Raw genomic sequence first — 26,100 nt, forward strand, 5'->3', positions numbered from 1 at the left:
GCTTTATTTTTATGTAAAAATAAAACATGTTTAAATGGCAAACGATACCGTAAAGAAAAGTCAATAGGCAAATGATGGATTTGGAAAAAAACTGCAGACTGTAATTCATACCATACAAAGAACTCTTAAAAACTGGTAAGAAAAAGACCTACAACACAGTGGAAAATGGGTAGACAGTAATTCACATAAGAATTTGCAGCAATCCACATTAAAAAATGTTCACATTAGTCAGGAAAAAGAAAATTAATTATGGCTTTATTCTCATCAGATCAGCAAACACCTAAAGGAGGTGATTACTACTTATCACTTGTGGATAGAAATGTGAATTGGCACAACATTTTAAAAAAATGTTTATTTATATTGAGAGAGAGAGGGAGAGAGAGGGAATGTGCGAGGGGCAGAGAGAGAGGGAGGAAGAGAATCCCAAGCAGACTCCACACCTTGGAGCCTGACGTGGGGCTCAATGTCACAACAGTGAAATCATGGTGTGAGATGAAGTCAAGAGTTGGGCGCTTAACCAAATGAGCCACCCAGGTGCTCTCTTTAAAAACTTTTTTTTAATGTTTATTTATTTTTGAGAGAGAGACAGCGTGAGGAGGGGAGGGGCAGTGGGAGAGCGAGACACAGAATCTGAAGCAGGCTCCAGGCTCTGAGCTGTCAGCAGAGTCCGGCCTGGGGCCTGAACTCACAAACTGTGAGATCATGACCTGAGCTGAAGTCAGACTCTCAACCAAATGAGCCACCCAGGTGCCCATTTTTTTTTTTATTAAAAAAAATTTTTTTAACATTTTATTTTTAAGTAATCTGTACTTCCAATGTGGGGCTCGAACTCAAAACCCTGAGATCAAGAGTTGCACACTCCAGTGACTGAGCCAGCCAGGTGCCCCTGAATTGGTACATTTTAATTTAGTTTAATTTAATTTTAATTTTAGAGAGAGAGAGAGAAAGAGAGAGAGAGAGAGAGAGAAAGCAAGAGAGAGAGAGAATCTCAAACAGGCTCCACGCAATGTGGGGCTCAACCTCATGATCCTGAGATCAAGAGTCCGATGCCTAACTAACTGAGCCAACCAGGTGCCGCGGTACAATGTTTTTAAAAAGCAAACTAGCAAATCGTTAAAATTAAAACTATATACACTCTTTGGCCAATAATTCCATTGCTGGTTGTTGTTAATGCTATTATCCCAATGCTTGGAAATATAACCCCAGATGAGAGGATACATATAAAGAATATTTATTGCAGAACTGTCCATGATGGTAAAAAAAAAAAAAAAAAAGTAGAAAAAAAAGTAAGTGTCCACCTATAGAAGAATGAATAAAATGTGGTACATCTAACCCATAAAATATCATGCAGCCATGAACAAGACTGAATTAATGCTCGACCTGTTGATTTAAAAGGATTTCCACAATATAGGGATGTTAAGATCAAGTGGAATGATGGATACAAACACTCACTGCAAGTGTAAAACACTGAACAAACAAATGTAAGGTCAAGTAATAGGTTTGTGCTGATATCTGAAAATGTAATATGAATAAAACTGCACCTTCTGTCTATTCAGGCATCCAGCTGAGCTCGGCAACAATGTTCCTTAACAAGTAAGGAGTTCTGATGGATGTAGTCAACACAATACCTAGGCAGATAAGTCCTGAAACTCCACAGTCATGGCTCCTGGCCAGAGGTACACAGTATGCCTTATTTAATCAGCTTTCTTAGAGAATAATGGATTCCTCATAAGTTACTTTTCCAGAGAGCATTTTTCCTTTTCAGTGCTCAAACATCTTGAATTTTGAGGGGTTTTTTTCATGGAAGTCTTCCTAAAATGTACTATTTATTCTGCCCCATCTGAAGCATGGGGCATTATGAATGTCTTTTAGAGCAGTGCCAGGTAAATCAACGCAGGGGGCAGTTTTCACTTTTTTCTGTCGTCCCCTTTAAAACTTGTCAGTCTGGGGGCGCCTGGATGGCTCAGTCGGTTGAGCGTCCGACTTCGGCTCAGGTCATGATTTCATGGTTCGTGGGTTCGAGCCCCGTGTCGGGCTCTGTGCTGACAGCTCGGAGCCTGGAGCCTGCTTCGGATTCTGTGTCTCCCCTCTCTCTCTGCCCCTCCCCCGCTCATGCTCTGTCTCTGTCTCTCAAAAGTGAAGATTAAAAAAAAAAATTTTAAACTTGTCAGTCTGCAATCACTTCTAATAATGCTTTCGATGACCCTTTATAAATTTGCAACTTCCATTTTTTCTTAAATCAAAGCTTTAAAATTTTTAAATGTTTATTTATTTAAATATTTTTTTAATGTTTATTTATATTTGAGGCAGGGGGAGGGGCAGAGGGAGATGGGAGACAGAATCCAAAGCAGGCTCTGGGCTCTGAAATGTCAGTCAGCGCAGAGCCCAACACAGGGCACCTCAGTGGCTCCATCAGTTAAGCATCTGACTTCAGCTCACGTCATGATCTCACCGTAAAGCCACTTTTAGCACCTGCATGAAGGTGTTGATCCAAAGAGTAGAGGCTTGCCCAGAAGATAAGACATACACAATGACTCAAAACGATTCACAAACACAGATGTTCATGTTGGCTACCGCACCATCTTAAAGGGCAAAAGTCAAGCAGTATCTCTGACAATTTAAATCAACAGAGAGAAGTAGATGTGTGAAGGACATTGGTAGGTATTCCTACGCCAAAGAGTGATTTTTGTCTCAAGTGGATTCACTCATACGGAATGCCTGGTTTTTGTAAGCCATCATATTAAAAACTGAAATACAATGGAGAATAAGATGTAGTTCTTCCCTAATATAATTTATGATCTGAGAGTTTCTTAAAGGCACTCCCAAACCATTTGTAATTTTCACCTTACCTGAATGCTATTTACTATTACACGATGTTTTACTTGACTATCCACATTAATCCTATTCTTCCCAATAACAGATATGTAGCTACTAAATTGAAAATGTGTTTCTCTATTAATCGCCTAAATCATCTGGAGTATCAATAAGCTGTAACACGTGGAGACACTAATCTACTGGGATATTACTGATCTACACTCCATTATTAAAGTCCAAATACTACAGTTCTATGCAGAACCAGTCATATCATGAAATAGACCCTCTGCTTCAAAGGGATTTACAGGTATAGGAGATGAAAACTTCCTCCAAGGAGATACCTGAATTCCATGCATCTAATGGAGATGACCATGCCCACGGATTCTGATGAATATGTGCACTTATTCATGAACTGTGATAACCAATAAGGATAAGAAGGACTGACGTGGAACCTGGATAAGTGGCTATAAGATGGATAAGGGAAATAATATATTTAGAATGATATAGGCAAAGAGAAAGCCATACTTGAATACACTGTTCTCAATGTTGACATTGTTTTGTATCTAACAAGCTAGAGAAAATATTTCTGCCTGCAGCTTTTTTGATATCAGTCAACAAAATGACCTCCCAATATAAATAAAGCAATGACGAAATAGCTCTTGGTGGCAGAGAGGAGATACCTAGGGAGAAAAGAAATGATTTACAGATCCAAAATTCCCTCTCCTTGGCCCCGAAATGTTGTAGTAATGAGAAGGGGGACAGAAGTCAAGGTTAAGCTTGGTTTGAATGATGTGCTAAATGTCCTATTAAGAACAGCTAAAGAACGGCCCCTGCCATAGTCTGTCCAGTGGTGACAGGGACTATCAAATTAAGTCTGTCAGACACGCAGCCACCCCAAGGCGGGTGAGACACGCTTACAGAGGGCTGGAAGTCGAGTAGAAGCAAGATTTTAGATGATGGAGTCACAGTGGACAAACTGGAGAAAGAGGTGTAACTTAACAGGGACATACGTAAAGTCTTGCTCAGAAGTCAGGTAGGCCATTTCTTATCATCTGGAGCAACATGCTTCCTGGAAAAACCATTTTATTCGGTGTGCTAACGCTTTTAAATACTATGTGCTCCTAATGTCCTTGGCATGTGTCACAGAGTACATCTATCCATGCCTAAAAACCATAGTAACCTCATTAACATTCCCACTAAACATAGTGTCTTTACAGCTGCTAAAGCAGGTCCTCTACCAGCAGGCAATACTAAGATTGTTTGGACATAAATTTTTCGTTTTCCAACTGACTATGAGCTGGAATCCTGCTGTTTAGAAAGCAGATGACAGATGCCTAGGAAATTAAAGCAGCAATGTGAAAATGGCTTTTCCTTAGCAACAAAGTCATCCACAACCTTCCAGATACAGCAAATATTCACAGTTATTAATTTTAGAAGCAATCTGGGGTAGATTAAACAAAAACATACGTGAAGCGGTTTGAACTTTCTTTTTACCTTTCAGAGGATGGGACTTACTACTTTTCATATTCTCAAGTGTGAGGACAAGAAAGGTTTTAAAATCGTCCTAGTGCTTTTTCCATAGTTCCGAGAATGCTTATGTTGCCACCTTTGCCATGTTTACAGAGTGCACAGAGATCTAAGAGGGCTCTGTCTGGCCTTAAGGTGACGTCTTCATGAAACAAAGAAGGGCCACCTGACAGGCTCCCACACAATCCATAGACTGACCCCCGAGTCTGGTTCTCTTCCATGCTGTTTGGGAATGGGGCTGGAGGTGAGGATATAAATCAGCCCCAAACCATGTTCTGATGGCAGAAGAGTGTATCATGTGGGGAACAAAGGGTAAGAAAATCATTAAAGATCTGCGAAACGCATAATTGCCACGGTGTCACCACCACCCCAGAACAAATGCGGAAGTGCAGAGTGCCCTGGCTCCATCTGTTAATTGGCTATTTCACAGTCTTGCAGGCCTCAGTTTCCCCTAAGAAACTGCTAGTTGACTGATATTCCCTGACTTCTGGGGTTAAAGAACTTGAATGTCCTACTGAGATAACTTCTTAGAAAAATGGCGATGGTCTTTTTCCCATGAGTATGCTCCTAAACAGCCTCTATGCTCAAATATGAGCAGGAAAGAACAACATTTAATCACTCTAAAGAGTTTTCATACTAAAAATTATCGCAGGGGTGCCGGGGTGGCTCAGTCGGTTGAGTGTGTGACTTCGGTTCAGGTCATGATCTTGTGGTCAGTGAGTTTGGGCCCCGAGTCGGGCTCTGTGCTGATAGCTCAGAGCCTGGAGCCTGCTTTGGATTCTGTCTCCCTCTCTCTCTGCCCCTCCCCCGCTCACACTCCTCTGCTCTGTCACTCAAACATGAATAAATGTTAAAAAATAAAAATAAAAAAATTATCCCAATTCCAAGAGAAAGGATATAAAAAGAGAGATCAGGACAGGAGAGATCAGGGGTCAAGACTAGGAAGGAGAGACAAGACAAAAAGGTTCCATGCTGTTCAGAGAAGAGTATCTTTCTTTGGATGACCCGAACTCCATTAAAAAACTATTTCTAGTCAAAGGCTCTGCGATTCCCAGAGCTTCGAAATAAGCCCAGGAAGGATTAGTTCAGACGATATTTGAACTCACTTCTGGGCGTTGCTTCCTCTCAAAGGGTCAAATGAAACACAGCTATAGCTACAGCTGGGAAGTTTTCAAGCCAGCTCCAGCAGGGGCCAATAGGAGCAGCGAAGTAAAGGCCAGGCTGTAGGAGTCCCAGACTAAGGCTTGGAGCATAAATAGTCTGGGAACAGGTCATCAGAACCTGTACTTCTTTAGCTATTGAGTCACCGTTATCTATTCCAGCTGTGGCTGAGGACAAAGTGTGGTGTCATCAGCATTTCTGTTAGTATGGTTACTGGGTCATATTCATCTTCATGCAGGCTAAAAATATAAATCCTTTGATAGTCTGTGGCTAAAATTCAGGCCCAACATGTTTCTAGGGAAGAGAGAAAAAAAGATTAAATACGTGAGGTACTTGAAGTGCTTGCAAAGAAAGGTGCGATGGGTAACATCTCATTAAATCAAAAATAGTTATTCTAAAAGGATGCTATTCCAAGCAAATATTATGCACTATGGCTGAGCTCTCACAATGTTCCTTAAATAGGAGCGCCTGGGTGGCTCAGTGGGTTAAGTGTCCGACCTCGGCTCAGGTCATGATCTCACGGTCACTGAGTTTGAGCCCCACGTCAGGCTCTGTGCTGACAGCTCAGAGCCTGGAGCCTGCTTCAGATTCTGTTTCTCCCTCTGTCTCTGTGCCTCCCCAGCTCATGCTCTCTCTCTCTCTTAAAAATAAATAAACTTTAAAAAACCCCAAAAAACCCCAAACAATGTTCCTTAAATAAAAGTATCAGAAAGCTTCCAATTAACTAACCAAAAGTCAGTCTCTGGTCCTCAGCATTAAACTAAAACAAAATCAAGGGAACATTATTTATCAATGGTGGATTGATTTCAAAACTACTGATTACCGTTCTTATATAGAGACTGGTACGTGAGAGAGATACAATAGATAGTCTCAAGTCATCAAAAAGACGAAGAACTGTAACTACAAAAGGCGATCATCAAACACCCAGTCAGTGTCCCAACTTACCACCACGGATACACAGTTGTTCTTCCCTGTCCCCACCCCAACTCTCTGGAGATGGAAAATACATGCCCAGCAATCCTACCTCTGTGTATTTATTGAAAAGAACTGAAATCAGGCCCACGTTCACTGCAGCCTTATTCTTCTTTTCCAAGATGTGGAAGCAACAACCTAAATTTCCACAGACATGGATAAAGAAATTGTGCTATACACATACAATGGGATATTATACCGTCTTTAAAAAGAATGAAATCCTGACACATGCAACAACATGGATGAACCCTAAGGCCATTATGCTGAGGGAAGTAAGTCAATCACAGAAGTTGCATGAATCTATTTATGTTTCTACGTAGTTCCACCATAAGCATCTTTGCCCCAAGCATTTTTGTTAAAACATTTTTGTTGTGTAACTAATTGGCTACAAGGCAATTTTATTGTAAAAAATAAAATCATGAAAAAACAAGAGAGCATCCATCTAAAAAGGACATCATGAAACATGAAAATGGTAACAAAATTAGAATGACTATTGTGAGGGGCGCCTGGGTGGCTCAGTTGGTTGAGCGTCCAACTTCGACTTAGGTCATGATCTCACAGTCCATGAGTTCAAGCCCCGCGTCAGGCTTTGTGCTGACAGCTCAGAGCCTGGAGTCTGCTTCGGATTCTGTGTCTCCCTCTCTTTCTGCCCCTCCCCTGCTCATGCTCTGTCTCAAAAAAAAAAAAAGGACTATTGTGAAATACAAAATATCTGAATACAATCAAACCTATAGTGTAAATACACAGCAATACTGCATAAATAACTGATTTTATTTTGTGGATTGTACCTAAGCACTTGACTTCAAGTCTTTTGTTCAGAGTATTAAACTTTTTTTTTTCTTATTGATTCATCTCATTTGGCATCACTTTTTTTTCACTGAAATTTTTTCCTTCATTAAGAGAGGCTGTAAGTTTCCAAAAAATGGGATGCGTATTTATAAGTGAACTTTGTATTGCTTTGTGAAAGCCTTCTACACCGTTCTTAGTTCTGGGCAGACTGTCACATGTTTACTGACAGACATTCCAAAGGTCAATGGGAAATCTGAGTTCAAAACTGTGTCACTGTGTAGACCATTCGGAAGGCTAAGATTTATACAATAAAAAAAATAGGAGCACTGCGTCAATAGAGAAATAAACCAAACTGTCAACCCAAACTGCCAACCAGTTATTTTTTCACCTTTTAGGGAAAAATTGCCTTAAGGCCAATTGGTTATATGGTGAAAACGCTTGTGGCAAAACTACCTATGGCAAAGATGCTTACCAAGAAAATACTGGACATGTCAATTTATATGACAGATCTAAAGTAGTCAAACTCCTAGAAAGCGGGAAGTAGAATGGTGGTTGCCAGGGGCTGGGAACAGTGGAAAGTAAGGGGGTTGTTCAAAGGGTATCAGCTTTCAGTAGGCAAGATGAAAAAATTCTAGAGATCTGCTGTACAACAGTTTGTGCTTATTGTTAACAATACTGTTATTGTGCACTTAAAAACTGGTAAGAGGGGAGATCTTACATGCTTTTTCACCACAATAAGAAAGAAAATATATGGTGGGTAGGACACACTTAGGAAAAAGGGATTAAGAAAGAGAAAAACAATCCCTACTTATTCAACTTCTAAATTTGAGGACAAAGAAGAAAAGAAGCTGAAAACACAGTGTTTTCTCAACTGGGTTCCCTAGAACGTTATTCCCAAGAGATGGTACATTTTAGAAGAGTTCCATGATCGAAAAATTTGTGAAAAACTACGTATTGTTTCCTGGAATCTTCACAACGAGTGGTATATACAAGATTCTAAGAAGTCCTAGAATATACCAGCCTATTTAACTTTCTTCTAGAAAGCATTTCCAAACACATTTGACTCAGGAAAATATATATATATATTTTTTGTAAAATAGATATTAAAATCAAAAGGGACTCATGTTTCACAGAGAATATAGGGAATGGTGGTTTAGGGGAACTTATTTTAGGGACAGATTCCTAGGCAGGCCAGATCTGCCTACAGAGAGCTCCTTCTGTTTCAAAAACTGAGATAACCAACCAGTGTTACCCCTGTCTTGCCTGAAATATTTAACCCATTTTATCATGTGAAATTTCAGTTAGATTGTCTAATGAGTATCATCCAGAAGAGTTCACATATTATTCATGGTTTCGTGTATATCAGTGTGTTCTCAGTACCACTAAATACTGACAGGGTGCTTTAAGTTTTTAAAATTGTTTTCATGAAAACACACACACACACACACACACACACACACACACACACACACTTATCCTTCCTTCAAGTTATATAGTAAGTGGTATAGTGAGGACTAAATTCCAGATTGGCTGATTCTAGCCTAGTATCCTTTCTATTAGTAAGAAGGCCTCTGTGGGTTGAGTTGGCAGACTTTAACCTATGTCTACTGCATGATGCATTTCAAGTTATAAACATCTAACTTACAAATTTCTAGAAGACAAATGACTGAGTTGTGGTAAATAATAGTTGGGGAGAGACCACCAGATTTTTAAAAACAATTTTATTTAATGTTTGTTTATTTTTGAGAGAGAGAGAAAGAGAGAGCACGAGTTGGGGAGGGACAGAAAGAGAGGGAGACACAGAATCCAAAGCAGGCTCCAGGCTCTGAGCCATCAGCACAGAGCCTGATGCGGGGCTTGAACTCACAAACTGCGAGATCATGACCTGAGCTGGAGTCAGATGCTTAACCGACTGGGCCACCCAGGCGCCCCAAGACCATCAGATTTTTAAAAAGAAATTGTTCATATCGATCAAATATGCTTTTGTTAGGCTAGAGATTCAACTGATTTTATCCTTATAAACTTTCTCAGGACCACACAGAGTAGACAGGATAGAGAAACGGCCATATTAGAAGGATTACCTATTTTTTAATGATCTCATTTTTTCACACTACAAAAACGTTTCATATGTGAGTGACCTAGCCTTGAGTTATAAGGAAAACTGGATTTACCAGAGCTTTCATATCTTAAGTGTTCATCTGGCGTGACTTCTAAAAATACCATTAAAACAGACAGAATGAGTACAGGTGCCCTCTTCTGCCCTTATTGTACTTAAATACTTTAAACTGTTCCAGTTTTTCACAGAAGCACTGTTCGTGGATTATAAGCAAAATTTAATCCTAACCTTCTACTCAACTTGAGGTTCGAAATCTTTTCATTATCAGAGAAAAGATACTGGTTAAAAAAAACCCCACTTCTTTCTGGACTGAAGAAAAAAAAAAACCTTAAATCCTTTACATGGAAAATGCATTTAGATGTTTACATCTATAAAAGGGACTTAAGAGACTCTATGTGCGTCTTGACTAATATCCAACCAACATGTTGGCAGACTGGCAGCTAATTTTTTTTTTTTTTTTAGTGTCAACTTCAACTATTTCACTGTCTCTATATTAAAGATTCTTAGTGGAACTAAGTAGGTGCTTTAAAACTAAAAAAAAAAAAAAAAAAAAGATAGAGAGTCAAGAATTAGCCTTGGACGTATGATTAGGCAGCCGCACAATTTGAATAGGCCAGGCTCAGTAATGATACAAATCAACATCAGTGCCACCAAATAACTTTCCAGAGTGCTTCTTTCACCTGACACTGTTTAACTGCATGATAAACTGTAAGACAGGCTGGTGTTCTTACTACCACTGGAAAATAAAATCAATAAAATCAAGCTTCTACAAGGTGGTAAATTGCCCAAAGCCACGTGGTGACTGGGAGAGGAGCTAGGAGTATAGACTCTGACCTTACAGTTGCCAAGCCACAACACTTTTTTACTATCCCCATGGTTCTCTGGGTGGCAAGGACACGGCTGGGCTCTAAGGTGCTGATGGTCGTACACCATAAATGCCCCACTCTATTAGTGCTCCAGGGACCTGTTACCCGGGAGAGGGCGTCACATGCCTCGTGTGTGCCAAGGCAGAGACATCAGGAGCTGCTGTGCTGGGCATCACATAACTTTAATATTGTCAACACGGGGACAAATTACCAACTGGCTGATAACTGGTGAATATTATCCATAGCATATGCATAATGTAACCTTTAAAGGTTTACATTTAAAATTTAAATTTTTTTTTAATGTTTATTTATTTGAGAGAGAGAGAGAGGAAAGAGAGAGAGCAAGTGCACAAGTGGGGGAGGGGCAGAGAGAGAGGGAGAAAGAGACAATCCCAAGCAGGTTCCATACTGTCAGCGAAGAGCCTGACATGGGGCCTGAACCCACGAACTGTGAGAACACGACCTGAGCCGAAATTAAGAATTGGGCACTTAACTGAGCCACCCAGGGACCCCTAACCTTTAAAGGATTTATTTCAAGATACTAACAATGTTTCATTAGAAGTAAAAACTAAGGCATAAAATTATATTTGTGTCACTTAAAATTATTATTTTTATTTTTTGTATCTATTTGTATATTTTATTTTTTCCTTTTTAAAAATTTAAATTCAAGTTAGTTAATATACAGTGTTATCTTGGCTGTAGGAGTAGAACCCAGCAATTCATCTCTTACATATGGCACCCAGTGCTCATTCTGAAAAGTGCCCTCCTTAATGCCCATTTAGATTTTCCTCACCCCTTGTGTCATTTATAATAATAATGTTCCCATAGTAAGGGTCATGATGACATTTAAAACGCCAAACATCTCCACCAAATGCTATAATCCAGTGCAGCTGCCCTGGTTCCTGCTCACTTGAAAAAGGTATCATATGAAGACAACATAAAAGTGAAAAGCAAAAGCAAAAGAACTGCAAAAAGGCACAGAGCATTTTCCAGCTCATTTTGCTAACATTAAAAAGCGTCCAACTTCGGCTCAGGTCATGATCTCACAGTCCACAAGTTCAAGCCCCACATCAGGCTCTGTGCTGACAGCTCAGAGCCTGGAGCCTGCTTCAGATTCTGTGTCTCCTTCTCTCTCTGCCCCTTCCCTGCTCACGCGTGTGCGCTTTCTCTCTTTCTCTGTCTCAAAAGTAAAATAAACATCTAAAAATGTTTTAAAAATGGCTTACAGATATATTAGAAAATCTTGATAATGAACTCCAGATGCGCCCTGTTCTGTGTAAAATATGTTCACCTGGGAAGTTACATGAACTGTTGAAACATATATAAAACCCACAAAAGGACCTGTGATCTAACTCAGGGGTTCCGAGTCTAAGGTCTGTGGAAAAAGGACTTCATGGAAGAAATGGGTATGAAGAGACATTAGACCCTGGGTGGGCAGCAAGGTTCAGGGAGGGACCCCCATGAGCAGAGGCACCTCTGCCCTTAACGGACAGGTATGTTGAGAATCTCCAAGCCTCTCTTAGATTCTCCTTTGTTGCAAAGTAAAGGGGTTGGACCACATCATGTCTAAGGTTAAGTCCAGCTTTAATGTCAAAATATAAATTTATTATACAAGTGAGTGTTCTTAATGAAGTAGGAAAAGAAAGCCATGCAAAAGTGCCCTTTTGTGGGTAGCTGGATATACCAAAGGTTGCTGTCTAAGGGCTTCCTACCTGGGCTACCTCTCAGGTGACATTCATTCAACAACTTATTCATTCATCTAAAAACAATTAATTAATGTGTGTCCACTATGTGTCAAGTATTAAGTAGCTAACATGAAAGACACACAGTCACTGCCCTCATGAGTTCTACAGTTTAATAGGATAGAAGGACATTAAACGAAACAATATTTCATCACAGAGGTATTTAAGGCCACAAAGGAATGGTAGACGGTATCATGACAATGATCAAACAATGAGCTTACAAAGAGATGTAAGCTCCACTGAAGAAAAGATTCCTAAAAATATTACAATTCAGCTGAGACCCGAAGGAAAAATGGATATTAGGCAGGGAGAAAAAAAAAGTATGTATAAATGACCTTAAAAAAGAGAGAAAAAGGCCTTGACTGCCTCAAGACAAGGAAGAGAGCGCTACGGCAAAAGAAGTATGTAGTGCATGAAGGGTCATGTAGGCAATATGAATTAAGGATTTTGACCTTTATCCCAATGGCAATAGAACATAACCAAGTGGTTTAAAGGAAGGGAAGACATGATTCACATTACGAGTTTAAAAGAGGCTGTTGGCTCAGTCAGTAGAACATGAGACTCTTGATCTCAGGGTCATGAGTTCGAGCCCCACGTTGGACGTGGAGCCTATTTAAAAAAAAAAAAATACAGCAAGTAAACAAATAAATAATCACACTGGTTTTTATGTAAAGAATGAACTGAAGATTGGCTATGCAAAGTGGGGAGACAGTGGGGAAGCTCCCCTAGATGTACAGGTGAGAGATGAGAGTGACTCATCCAGTACCCTTGACAGCCTTCCATGGTTGCTTCCAGTCCTTGTTCTCCCATATATCATCCCGATTTATCCTACACACTCACTGAGTGCCACCCGTGTGCCAAGCATTCCCATTCAGACCTCTGGGCACAGGCTGCAGTCAAGATCCTGGCAGCTCTGGAAGGGAGCACCATTAGCAGACCCTTCCACCTCTCTGAGTCCTCCCACTGCCAGCCATACCACGGCAAGAAGTTTGTTGAAACGCAGATTTACCAGCCAACTCAGTAAGTCACATATTCTTGGAGGACTCTAATTATAGCTGCAGCCTGGGTCACAAGTTTGCCTCAACAGCCGGGCCTATCTCGTTCCTGTGACTTCACAGAGTACAGGCTAAATAAGGAGGATCTCCTCCATATAATAAATAAATAGGATACATGCAGTGTCTCCGCCCCCTTCCCCACTGGGGGTTACCGTGCAATTGATCCTCGTACTGCGGGCTTGAAGGCTGTTCGGTTCAATACCTCTTCCTGTGTTCTAAATCTTACTGTGGTGATGGCTGCACAACTATGTAAACATGCTACAAATTATTTAACTATACATTTTATTTTAAAAAGTCTTTTTTTTTTTCAGTTTTTTTGAGAGAGAGAGAGAGAGAGAGAGAGAGAACACGCAAGCAGGGAAAAGGCAGAGAGAGAGAGTGGGAGAGAGAGAAAATCCCAAGCAGGCTCCGCATCACCAGTCCAGAGCCTGAAGTGGGGCTCCAACCCACAAACCGCAAGGGTGCGACCAGAGCTGAAGTCAGAGGCTCAACTGACTAAGCCATCCAGGTGCACCTAACTGTACAATTTAAATTGGTGATTTGTATGGCATGTGAATTATATCTACGTAAAGCTGCTACCAAAACAAAACCCAAAACTGCCACCTCTTCCTTAAAAAGTGAGGGCATGCTGGGTGAGTGAAACGATGGGAGAGGGAGAAAAGTGCCAAAGTACAGGACTGACAGATCCCACAGATGTTGCATACTGACATATTTTATTTTACGATAAGCAAGCCAAAAGGTCACTAAGACTGTGAGAAGAAATCAAATCTATAAATGTTGTATTTTCCCCATGAGCCACTCCATCTAAAAACTTAGCCAAAGTGCAGCAATAACAACAACAACAATAGATACATAAATGGTTAAATTCTCAAAAGAGAGGTCTTTTTGGAGAAAAGTTGGCTGGATACAAAAGAGGTAAAGGAAATATACCAAATTCTTCTTCGTGTGCCTCCCACAGTTTACCTAGGGAAGGTGCAACCTGCGAGCACACCTTAGACAGTCCCAGAACTTCCCAAGTTGCTGGCACTGCTGCTCTGCAGGCGGCCCTCTCCCACTCTCCACATGGGCCCAAAATTGAAGGTGTTAGAGCCTGCAAACAGCAAGCAAGCGGTCCTTAAATGCTATCTATAGGGGCACTTTGGTGGCTCAGACGGTTAAGCGTCTGACTCTTGATTTCAGCTCAGGTTGTGATCTCATGATTCATGAGATTGAGCCCCATGTCGGGCTCTGCGCTGACAGCATGGAGCCTGCTTGGGATTCTCTCTCCTCCCATCTCTCTGCCCCTCCCCTGCTTGTTCTCCCCCTCTCTCAAAATAAATAAACATTGGGGCGCCTGGGTGGCTCAGTTGGTTGAGCGTCCGACTTCGGCTCAGGTCACGATCTCGCGGTCCGTGAGTTCGAGCCCCGCGTCGGGCTCTGGGCTGATGGCTCAGAGCCTGGGGCCTGCTTCCGATTCTGTGTCTCCCTCTCTCTCTGCCCCTCCCCCATTCATGCTCTGTCTCTCTCTGTCTCAAAAATAAATAAACGTTTAAAAAATAAAAAAATAAATAAGTAAATAAACATTAAAAAAATGTTATCTATAGGTTGATGTTTTTTTTTTTTTAATTCACTGAGGCATTATATCTGCATTCATAATGATACCGACAGCAAATGAAGTTCCTGTGACCAGAAAGTAATAAAGGTTGATGCTATTTAAGATAGTCAAGTCTTGGTTTAAAGGCAACTCTAGGCTAATATAAGAAAGAAGGAGAATAAGGCTATAGCATTTTGGAATTTGCAATATCAAGGAAAAGGGATTATGGGCACAGAAAGATACATTTTCCTGACTTTTAGGACAGCAAATTTCAAAACCTTAGCTATTGCCAAAAACCTACAGGGGTTATTCAGGAAAGAAGGTTGTGCCTAATAAATTTTCTGCAGACAATGAAGAACAGAGCCACTGAGAAATAAAAAGAGCATTACCTAAGGAAATACTGATGTAGTTATATATAATGGGAGATCTCTGGAAAGCTCAAACTTAAGCTTTAAGAGAAAGATAAAGAAAAATAAAACTAGGGATGAACTTTAAAAAGCATCTAAGAAGGGTGCAGTTAACAGAGGCTCAAAATGCCAGAGTCAAAAAAAATAAGGTATTGTTGGCTAGTTCAAAGTAAGAAGGAAACAAGAGGACAGAGTAACAATTTGGGGGAAGGGAGTGGAATGTTCACAGAACAGTGAAAAAGGAACCTATTTCAGCACGGAAGCTGGCTTACGTCTCTAAGATAAAGAAAATGGTCTCCATATTGGTCAAAGCAAACAAAGGACGTGAAGAGGGGGCCAGGAGCCAGAGAAGAGGGACTGGGCCACTTTGAATGACTTGCAATTTTCTCACTTAGATGACTCTTATCCCGGGGCATTGAAGGAACTGACAGGATGTGGATGGAGGTGGCATTCTTGTGACGACAGCAGCAGTCCCACCGTACATATGTATGATGTGTTACATTGTATATATTGCTTTCTGTCCACTCTCTCTTCTGGGCTTCTCACAGGGCTGTTACTACTGCCTTATACACCAAAGCTCAGCATTTAAGTAATGTGCCCACAATCACATAGCCCCCTGGGAATGAGACCAGACATAAACCCAGCCAGTGCTCTTTACACTAACCAGTGGTCTTTTCGTTACATCTTCAGCAGAGCAACTGATAAAATTCAAGCTACATGATTTTAACAACATCAGTATTGAGTGCATTTGTAGCAAGATGAATACTGTTAACCATCAAGTGCTAGTTACTAAATATCTATCCAAATGTCATACAGCTCTGGCTGATGTTCAATCCTCAAATCCCATTTAGTCTTCAGACCATCCCCAGGAGGGAGTTACAGATAAGGGCCCAAGGCTCCTGGCACTAAGTAACTTACTTGGGGTCATCAGTGACTAGTGCAGCAGAAATTTAAAAGTATTGAAATCTATTCTAGCTCCAAACTCCACACTCTTCCCATTACAATTAACTGCTACTCTAAATGGTTATCAAGGACTACTTTACGATATGGAAGGTACGGATAACTCAAATGCAGTGGGAAGAAAATAGTCAAGGGCTTTCTCAAGTCCTCGGGAGTTTGATACATTCTCATAAGCATGGCCCATCATCATGCTCACAAAACCAAAGCCACTTCTCTTTTAGCCTGGTTCTATGTCTTGTGGGAAGACATGCTAAAGGGCTGAGTATAGCAGAAGGGGAAGGGGCTGTCAATAGAACAAACAGTATCTGAATTTACTGTGATTTTAAAAGAGGCTCGGAGATGCCATGTTTCCGGGGGCAAGTGTACTTCCCTCTGGTAAGGAGTAGGTTAGAGGTTAGCCTGGGGGCAAAGGGAAGATAGAAGCATTGGGAATGGAGGCTTCTTTTCTCTTTTAATTTTTATTTTAATATTTATTATTTTTGAGAGAGAGAGAGACAGGGCATGAGCGGGGGAGGGGGGGAGAGAGAGAGAGAGAGAGAGGAGACACAGAATCCGAAGCAGGCTCCAGGCTCTGAGCTGTCAGCACAGAGGCCGACGCAAGGCTCAAACTCACAAGTTGTAAGATGATGACCTGAGCCGAAGTCAGATACTTAACCAACTGAGCCACCCAGGCACCCTGGGAAATGGAGGCTTCTTTATCTTTTCTAGTACCTACCTCCTGTCTAGTCACTAGTTCTGGCTTCACAGGGGGAAAAGCATACAGATGAGAATCTAAGGCTCTTCAGGTTAAGTTTATTGCCTGGGGTCACCAGTGACAGGTGCAATAGCAGTCTAAATGTAATAGAATCTGGTGTTTTCAGACTCACAAAAGTACAGGCACAAGCAGGTTCACTGGCACCAGCAGCAGTACTTAAGAAAATCCTCCAAGTATAGCCATTCGTCAATTTAACAAAGGTTTATCGAGCACCTACTACCGTAGCTGTACATCAAGCAATGGGTAAGCACCGGAAATGGAGCAGAGAGAGAGACAGACACCAACAGCCTATCTTCGTGGAGCTGACAGTCTGAGGGGGATTACTGCTCTAAAAGGGGAAGCTCAGAACGCTGTGGGTGCCTGAAAGCTAGGAATGGAGTTGGATCTTTATCACACCTTGGAGTCTCCATTAATTCAAAGAATTTCAAAATTCTGAAAAAAGAGTTCTTTTATTTAGTTTAATTACAAAAACAAACAAACCACCACTACTTACTTTTCAGGAGCCCAATAATGTAGCAACTAATTATTTTAGGCACTGGCTTTTCTAATTTGATCAGGTAAACGTCTTAATAAAAATATAACTTGCTGAATATTTAAAAATCCATCACCAACTGAAACTTCCACCTTCCAAGAAATTTAAGTTTGCTACACAAAATTAGTCAAAAGTTGACCACAGAGAGTACAGGTGGAACTTCATAGTAGGATATATTTATACTACTTTAATTTATTCCAGTCCAACGTATGCCCCAAGAACATCCTTTGCTGGAAGCTGTTAACAGCCACAGTACAACTGCACAGGGAGGTGTTCAAGACTTGAACTAGTCTACTTGCTCTATTCCTTCATTAATACAGGTGTCAGATGATCTCCTGCTACCTTCTATTCCCCCAAACTTCCAAAGAGTGGCAGAGCTGGGATCTAAGGGATTTAAACCTACGTCTGTCCACAAAACCAACTGAGCACACCAACCCCCTACAACTCTATTGCATGTCCCCTCTTTACATCAGAGGTAGCAAATCAGAGGTTACATCAGAGGTACCTGCCTAATGGCCAGGCAGGTAACACCATGGTGCAAAAGGGCAGGTAATGCATATGCATATACCATACAAGCAGGACTACAGGCAATTGGAGAGGGGACTGGAAAGGGTAGCAGCTATTTTGTTCCAATGATTGCTATCATGTGTGCTCTTGCAATTTTAAGAGAAACCAGAATTTCAAAATTTTATGTACACTCCTGAACATTAACATTAAACGTTAGTCCAAACTTATTTGAGAGCACCAGCTCGCAACCTTTGTTAACGCACCGTTGGCATCATCTTTTGAACAGTACCAGTTTGGCATGCTAAATTCTGCAGGGTTATTTTCATAAGCTTAACATCACCCTGGGGATGGGTGAGGCAGAAGGTTCATTAACGCCTTAAATTTCATGGGTACTCTCTTTTTCAGGCAGTCTAGGGGGAGGGACTCGTGGACTCATACCGCGGAAGGTAGAGCTGCTCACTTTTGATCACAAGGTGATCTTCTCCCCAGGGGCCCAGAAAACAAACTGCATTTCTTCCCCCTAGCATTTATAGCCTAAGCAGTTGCTTACCCGTTTGTCAATGTCATTGTGTTGGAGCTGCACAAAGCGAGCGCTGATGGCTGCAATGTAACTCTGCTGATTGGAGAACGCCACGCGGCCAGCACCTTTGGGGTACTTCAGCTCTGGGTCCGTATCGATGCCAGCATAGCAGACACCACCATACAAACGGTCCATGATCATTGCCAATTCAACTGCAAGAAAATAAACACAATTTGGTATGAATGTTTAGAAGGCACTTTTGCCCAGGAGAAGGAGGAACTGTTTAAGGGTCATGCAGTATAATTAATAAAAGGAAAACCCATGTTAAGTATCATATAGAGTGTCCACATCAGTCTTAACAAACTCAGGCAGGGGAGATCCTCATATTTACAAATAAAATGAAAAAAAAAAATTACGAATTCACACAACACACACACACAAATTTACATAATCGGAACTTCAGCAAAAGTATAAAAGGAATCATCTATCAGCAATCCTCCTGTTCCACTTTCTGTTTAGTCCACTGGAGTGGGCCCTGGGTAGGCAAAGCATTTCAAATGATGCCCTACCAAGTTAATTATAAACAGCCCTATTTACTGACCTCTAAGACTAAAAGCAATTACTAAAGTCACACTGCTATATTAAGATTAAGCTATAGAAAGAATTAACTCCTCTCTTTAATTAAAGGCAATATATTTATAACCTTTAGGTAAATCTCTACAATTAAAAAAATATTTTTTTAGTATATTCTATCCCAATTGCGAAATCTCCACACTAGCCTCTCACACTGAATTCTAAATAATAATAATAGTAATAATTATAATAGCAACAATGAACATTTATTGAGCACTTACAATGTATCAGGAAACACTAAGCTGCCTTAAAGGCAGTAAAAACATACCCTTCCTGTACTCGGCTATGAATCCAGAGGTCTGGTCTGCACTCCTTGCCACATTTCTTCTAAATATACCTTTATATTGGTATATTTACAAAACACCTATACAGAAGGCATTTGAAAATTGGACCATTCCAAAGGTCTGATATTCTAAAATTATCCTCATGTCAAGGAGAGACATGTAGCAGTTACTTACCTGGATCCAAATTTCCTGAAGGTAACTGTTTACTTGATACTGGATGGCACTTCCTCCACGTATGAACATTCCTTTCAGGCTACTCATATGACTTAAGTCCAAAAGACTTATCCCTACCCCTGGGGAACGACCCAAGAACCCACTTTCCTCAAACACCTAGATACGGTATTTAGAAAGGAGAAGACAGGGTAGGTGGATGATGGCCTGGGTCATAGCCAGTGTGCAAAGACCATCACATCACATAACAGACTTCCACAGGAATCAGTGTTTGGGGGGAAGGAAAGCAACACAACCCCCTGAGGTACAGGAGGAACTCTGCAGCAGCTACAAGGGCTGGAGAGTCAAATAGCATAAGAACCCCACCAGACTTCTATGAACAGAGGGAAAGCCAGGCACTACTGGTTCCTGAAGTATGAGACCGCTGAACTGGTAAGAAAAGATATGTTGCCATGACAGAAAGGCTGTCTTTCTAGTGAACTTTTTCAAGATTTCTCTCCATAATGCTGGTGATTGTTTTCTAAGCACTGTTCTTAAGAAGAATGATCTGCAACCAACAGGTTTTGGAATTTTCAGAAGGTGAGAAAATAAGCAGGCAATCACTAAGCCTAAGAATAAGTGGTATTAAAGATAGAACCAAAAGCTATCCCAATTATCCCATTATGATCAGAATTACTGAGTCATATCAACCAAAGAACATGCTGATTAGAGCCCAAGTAGACTGTGATTGCAGTCGTGGGGCAGGATCCAGGAATCACATTCATTCAAGCAATGCAAGAAGAATCATGCACATACCCTGAATATCAGAGTTCAGTAAGTCCTCATACTTCAGCCCCAAAACCTCTGATGGCTTGAGGACTTCCTCACATGGCTAATGTTACTTCAGGAACAGAGACTAAGACACTGAGGTAGAAATAATTAATTGCAGTCATGAATCAATTTCCCTTATTGGTCAAGGGGCTTAATAAAATAAGCAACCTCAGGAAGTGGAAATTAAACGCTAATTTTCCAAAGACCTAGCTTCCCCTGGAATGGAATAAGAGAGCAAGCACTCCCTCAGCCTGTGAACAGCCAGGAGAAGAATGTCCGCAAGGAAGTGAATGCCACTTGTCTTCCACCCTTAGAAAGGACTCATGAAAGCAACTGATTTCGAGAGAAGGTATACTGCCTGAAAGCTTGAAGCCCCAGCTAAGGAGAACAGTTACTATAACCATAGGCTCTTTTACAGCGCAGTGGTCTCCAAAGGAATTTTAGGGATCCTCGGACATCAGAGAAGGTGCTTCCACAGCACGAACATTCTATTACTTGGTGAATCTAGCTGCTGGAAAATCATCTTCACATGCCAAAGATTAGGTCGTGACTGATATTGCTGGCAGTTAAGTACTTTTGATATAAAGCAAAAACCCTCACTCATTCTTTTATGAAAGCTAATTATAAATAAATCCTTTCTACTTGTACACTTTTATACAGTCATTTTCTTGGCCACTAAAATTGGCAGACGTTTAAGGCAATGAAATCTCACTCAAGTGAAGGACAACTTGTTGAGAAGCTACAAGAAATCAAGGTGATTAAAGAGTTGTTTTGGGAAAGAGTTTGAAGATTTCCCATCCCTCTTTCTACCCTAATCTCTGTTTTAACTACAGAAGGTCTAATACTGTGATCACCCTTGAAGAAAAGTAAATAACAGTCAAACAACTGCTGTTTATATTTAATCCTTTACTCAGTCAGCTACTCTTCACTACAAGCACACTTGCTGCAGGCTAAACTCATGCTGGGTTCTAACACCAGATTGGTGTCATTTAAGTACTAAACAGAGTTTCTAATTATTGAGAAAAGTAGCCGTGCTTGGTAAAAACAGCATTATAAAAAAGAGAGAGACCAATTTAATTCATCCACTACACAGGTGACTAACAGAAACACAGAACAAGACTTTAAGTCCTATAAATTTCTAATCTAAAACATTTTTTTATATAGAACATAAAATTCAACTACAGACGTCAAAATTTAAAACTATGTTTAGAGACTTGCTTTATTTATTTGTTTGTTTATTTATTTATAAATGTTTATTTTGAGAGAGAGAGAGAGAGAGAGAGAGAGAGAGAGGAAGCACATGCACATGTGCACAAACAAGCAAGGAAAAGGGAGGGACAGAGAGAGAGGGAGAGAGAGAATCTTAAGCAGGCTCTGCACTGTTAGTACAAAGCATGACATGGGGCTCAATCCCATGACTGCAAGATCATGACCTGAGCCGAAATCAAGAGTCAAAGGCTTAACTGACTGAGCCACCCAGGCACCCCAAGAGACTAGGTATTAAAGGATTCTTTAAAATGAGTGTCACCAGTTAATACAGGAAAGTTAATATAAATTCCCTTCTTCTGATGTGGGTGAAGCTGAGCCTTGAGGAGGACTACCACTCTGACTACTTAGGAAGAAGAGAGAAAAACAGAAGAAAAGCAGGATCTGGCAGAAGTCAACTAAAACCTTCATGGGGTTATCCATATCTTGTGATCTCAACCCTGCTCATGAAATGTAGTTTTGATCAAGGATGTGTCTTATTGGAAAAATGCAGCCAACTCTACTAAGCCCATGACAACGAATCCTCATTCTAAACCATCCTCTGTAGAAGGCAGACAGCTCCCAGGCACATTCCTAACATTTGACCTGAGGAAGATGAGGCTACCAGAGCAGGGAATAGAGGTGGAGGTTGGAATTCAGACAGATGGAAGTGACAGCAGGCATCCAGAGTCCATGTGGAAGTCAGGAATCTTCAGACGACTTTTTATTTTTCCCTTCCTATCCAAACAGTATTCACAGGATCTGTCTGGTCACCACAGGGGTGGGGAATCAGCAGGTCTGGTAGCCATATCCAATGGCATTTTGTACTTTCGATGAGACACTTTGTGCTCCTGACAATTCAAGTCATCTCAGGAATGGTAACAACAAAACTACTATAACTCTGATCTATAGATTGGCTCTTGAGATGAACTTCACTATGTCACAGCCGGAGAGGGAAACAAGAATATTGCAGTTGTGTGTAGCATACAGAAATCTAAGAATTCCTCTGGGTTGTGGAGACTGTGCCTCTGAAATTGAATCTAAACCCCACTTATGGTTCCTTGGATTTTTTTTTTTAATGTTTATTTATTTGTGAGAGAGACAGAGTGTGAGCGGGGGAGGGGAAGAGAGAAAGAGAGACACACACACACAGACAGACAGACAGAATCCAAAGCAGGCTCCAGGCTCTGAGCTGTCAGCACAGAACCTGATGCGGGGCTCGAACTCACAAACCGTGAGATCATGACCTGAGCCAAAGTAAGACGCTTAACTGACTGAGCCACCCAGGCACCCCTGTTCCTTGGATTTGCTTCTGAATCTTCACAGAGATCTGAAAGGGACTTTAGCTCACCAGAGAGAAAATCATGATGACTCCCTCATCCTACCCCACACCAGGGTCCTGTTCCTATCATTTAACTAGATTTCAAAGCCAGCCATAGGCAATGCCTAAGTCTGAGATACTATGAGAACCAAATGGGGTAGAGCAGGAATGAGAATCCCCAAGGGAAATATCAACACATTCATCTTTCCAGATTCTAAACTGTGAATCTAGAAGCCATGCTTCTTCTCTGTGGAAATAAGTACAAAGCAAACAGGAAAGAGGCATAAGGCACCTCGGGATGACAAAGAGATCTGGACTTCTGAAAGAAAGCAAGATTCAACTAGAAGCTGGACTGTCTAGGTTTTCTACCATAGCCGAATTGGTTAGCAAGGCAGTTCACACATTTTAAATGGTGAAAATATGCTCATAAACTTCCACTAAGAATATTTTCAAATAACTGTATGAACAACCAACTAAGTCGGAGGGAATGAGCACCAAACTTGATTAAATCAGACTGGTATCCAGTTGACTGTTAATACTGTTACTGAGACAACATCTCAGATCTCAGCTTGATAAAGCAGCTTCCTTCTGTACAAAGAGCTCCAAACTTGGAAGTCTGGAGACCTGAGTTTAAATCGTGGCATTTCTACTTATTGTGGCCTTGGCCAATCGCCCCCCTTTGAACTCTGCTTCCTTATCTCTAAAATGAAAAGTCCACCACTTACAACGTTATCATGACGATTAAACATACATGAGAGCTCTGAACACACTGCTGAGCACAGAGTGGTGCTCTAATGTTTAGTTTTGCCCAGGGGGTGTTTTTCTCCCTACTCATAAATCTTTGCTTAATATTAACTTGGCCTGGTTTCTGCTCCAGAAGCACCAGTTCCTCCCAGTCTTACTTTGGCTGTACGCTAATGTTATTCAACCTGCCAATGATATGGCAATGTTTGACACCAGCTGTGGGTAAGGGTTTGAGGGGGAGAACGACTAGCATTAGAAAATCCTTAACCCTAAAGGCAATCCAATTAATCAAGTCAGTGTGCCAAATCTGGAGTTTATCTGGGACAACTCATACTGAACTTGGGACTTGTTCCCATTGAGAAACCTGGCTTTACCACTTCACAGAACAGTAACAACAAAAAAGGATATGGTTCCAATACTATTTCCTAAATCACAAATCAGGATGTGATTCCTAATACATGTGAACTACCAGAATGTTTGTACAGAATGTCTAAAATAAGTGCTCTTAGAAAAATTCAGGATGCTCGCTAAATGTATGTCATATGTCACTGAATATTTACCTCAAATTTTTTGTATTGTTTTGTTTTCCTCCCAGAAAAGTCATCCTCACAGTACAGGTGGTGGGGTGGGGGTGGGGGCGGGGTGGGGGGAGATGAAGAAGGGAACTTCAGGGTCCATTACAGAATATTAGTAGAGGAGAAAAAGACAGGAAAGAATTATCAGAACAATAGGAAAGACAGGAGACCCAAAGATGATGAGTAATTGGCAGGCTCCAGGGACTCACGTGAGCAATCTCTCAAGACTGATCTGTTCTGCAGGACCTGATCAGATAAACTGTCAGAAGGAAGTCATGATGTGGAAGATCAGCTCACATGTCCCTAATGAGAGAGGAAGTCTGAGGGTGTTCCAAGCCTTATTAAAGTTAGAAGTGGATGGGTCCCAAAGCTTGATCACCGAGGCAATCTTCATATTAGATATCTAAGCCAAGAATCTGGGGTCATAAACTCATGTTTCTAAACTGGGGGTGTGTACAGGGACCAGAAGCTTCATTCTCCACCTTTTCCTGATGGCCTATTCATAATCCCCAAGCCTGGCACTTATTTCCTCTCAGAGGAAAATAGGTCCTAATGCCACAGGGATATACAACAGGGCTATTTCTGTGTTGAGATTCAGGAAGATGTGCTGTTCACATTACTTGAATGAAGACTGGTAACATGCTCTTGTACTTTCAGGTGGAAGCAGGCAGAGAACCAGACAGGCCACCCCTTTCCTGGCACTGACTCTGAAGAATATGCAGACCGTAGCCACATGACGGCATGGCGAGTCTACCTATAGCCTTTCCAAGGATGGGGGTGGGAAGTGGTGGGGAGTGGAAGGAGAACAAGACCTGAGAAACACCAAGAGACTTAAGGCAAACCGTCTTTGGCTTGCCACTGTCACTGACAAGAGGGATGGAAGGGAGGGACAAAGAGAGTAGGAATGTGTATTATTTAACCTAGAGCAACTACCAATCAAGCAATCTAACTGGGTAAACTCATCTAGAATTTCCATGGATATTTTCCCATTTTCAGGGTTAAATTTTCTAGACCTATGATTTTTTCCCCCTCCCAACATGAAATTTAAAAAGGAAGGCTTATCAAAAAGACTGGAAGGATCTACTGATACTCAGCCAGGGCAATACTGCTTAAAATAGGTTGCCTTAATTCTTTAGGAGGGTTTGTGTGTTTCTGTTTGGTAGGATAAGGACTTTATTTAGAATAACTTATTAGGAATAATAGTCCCTGTCTTACAATGGTAAGATATCAAAGAGAAAAAGCCTCACAAAATTCAAAGGAATAACTGTAGTTATTACATTTTATTCATTATAACATGTTAAAGGACAATTTTTGGCCCCAGGTAAGGTGAAAATCGATCTGGATACCTAAAAATCTCACGTGTTGAATACTATCAACTATGTCTAGTCCAGGATCACCTTGTATATAGTGCCTGAGATAGCTTTAAGACTTTTCAGAATTCTATGACCACAATACTCCCTTAGAAGTAACAATAAATGTCCTAAAATACTTAAAAACCAAATTTGAGATCCAGTGTGTTAAAAAGCACAATTTAGTATCCAATTACTTCTGGATACTACTATTAATACATTTCTTGTTTTCTTCTTTTCTGAAATCTTTGACTCTCTGTAGACGATGACCTATTTAACACGACAGTGGGATGTTCATTCAGTTTGGCATGACGCATACTTGCTCTGTGCCAGTAACACGTGGATGCTCAATAAATGTTTATTGTTCAAGTGAACTGCATTGTATTCAACTCAAGACTGCCTAGCAAAGTCAAAATGAATTCCTTTAAAAATAGTCCTCTATTCCAAGGCACACACCAGTCCACAAAGCTCAGTGTGTTCCAAAGAAACCCAATTCTATGCACGTGGATAAAAGCTGCAGATGTTAACTCTTTTTGTTTAGATTACATAGATTCCAATCTCAAAGTCTTAGATAGACAGTGAAATTCTAAGATGCTAATACAGATTGCTTAGCCATCTAGAAACTAGCTACTCTTATGGGAGGTGTTGACATAGGGGAACATTTTCATTAGAT

General features: G+C 40.9%; 1 protein-coding gene across 7 annotated transcripts in view; it reads right to left on the reverse strand.

Annotated features, from left to right (window-relative positions):
• The window catches only part of CPEB3 (cytoplasmic polyadenylation element binding protein 3), a 188,760-nt gene that overhangs the window by 5,851 nt on the left and 156,809 nt on the right, over nt 1–26,100 (reverse strand). For all 7 annotated transcript variants that reach the window (XM_042909055.1, XM_042909058.1, XM_042909056.1 and 4 more), the window contains one exon: nt 18,326–18,507. In XM_042909055.1, the coding sequence (XP_042764989.1) occupies nt 18,326–18,507 (182 nt within the window). The remainder of the gene's footprint in view (nt 1–18,325; nt 18,508–26,100) is intronic.

This window comes from Panthera leo, chromosome D2 (assembly GCF_018350215.1).
Source record: "Panthera leo isolate Ple1 chromosome D2, P.leo_Ple1_pat1.1, whole genome shotgun sequence".
Taxonomy (NCBI): Eukaryota; Metazoa; Chordata; class Mammalia; order Carnivora; family Felidae; genus Panthera; species Panthera leo.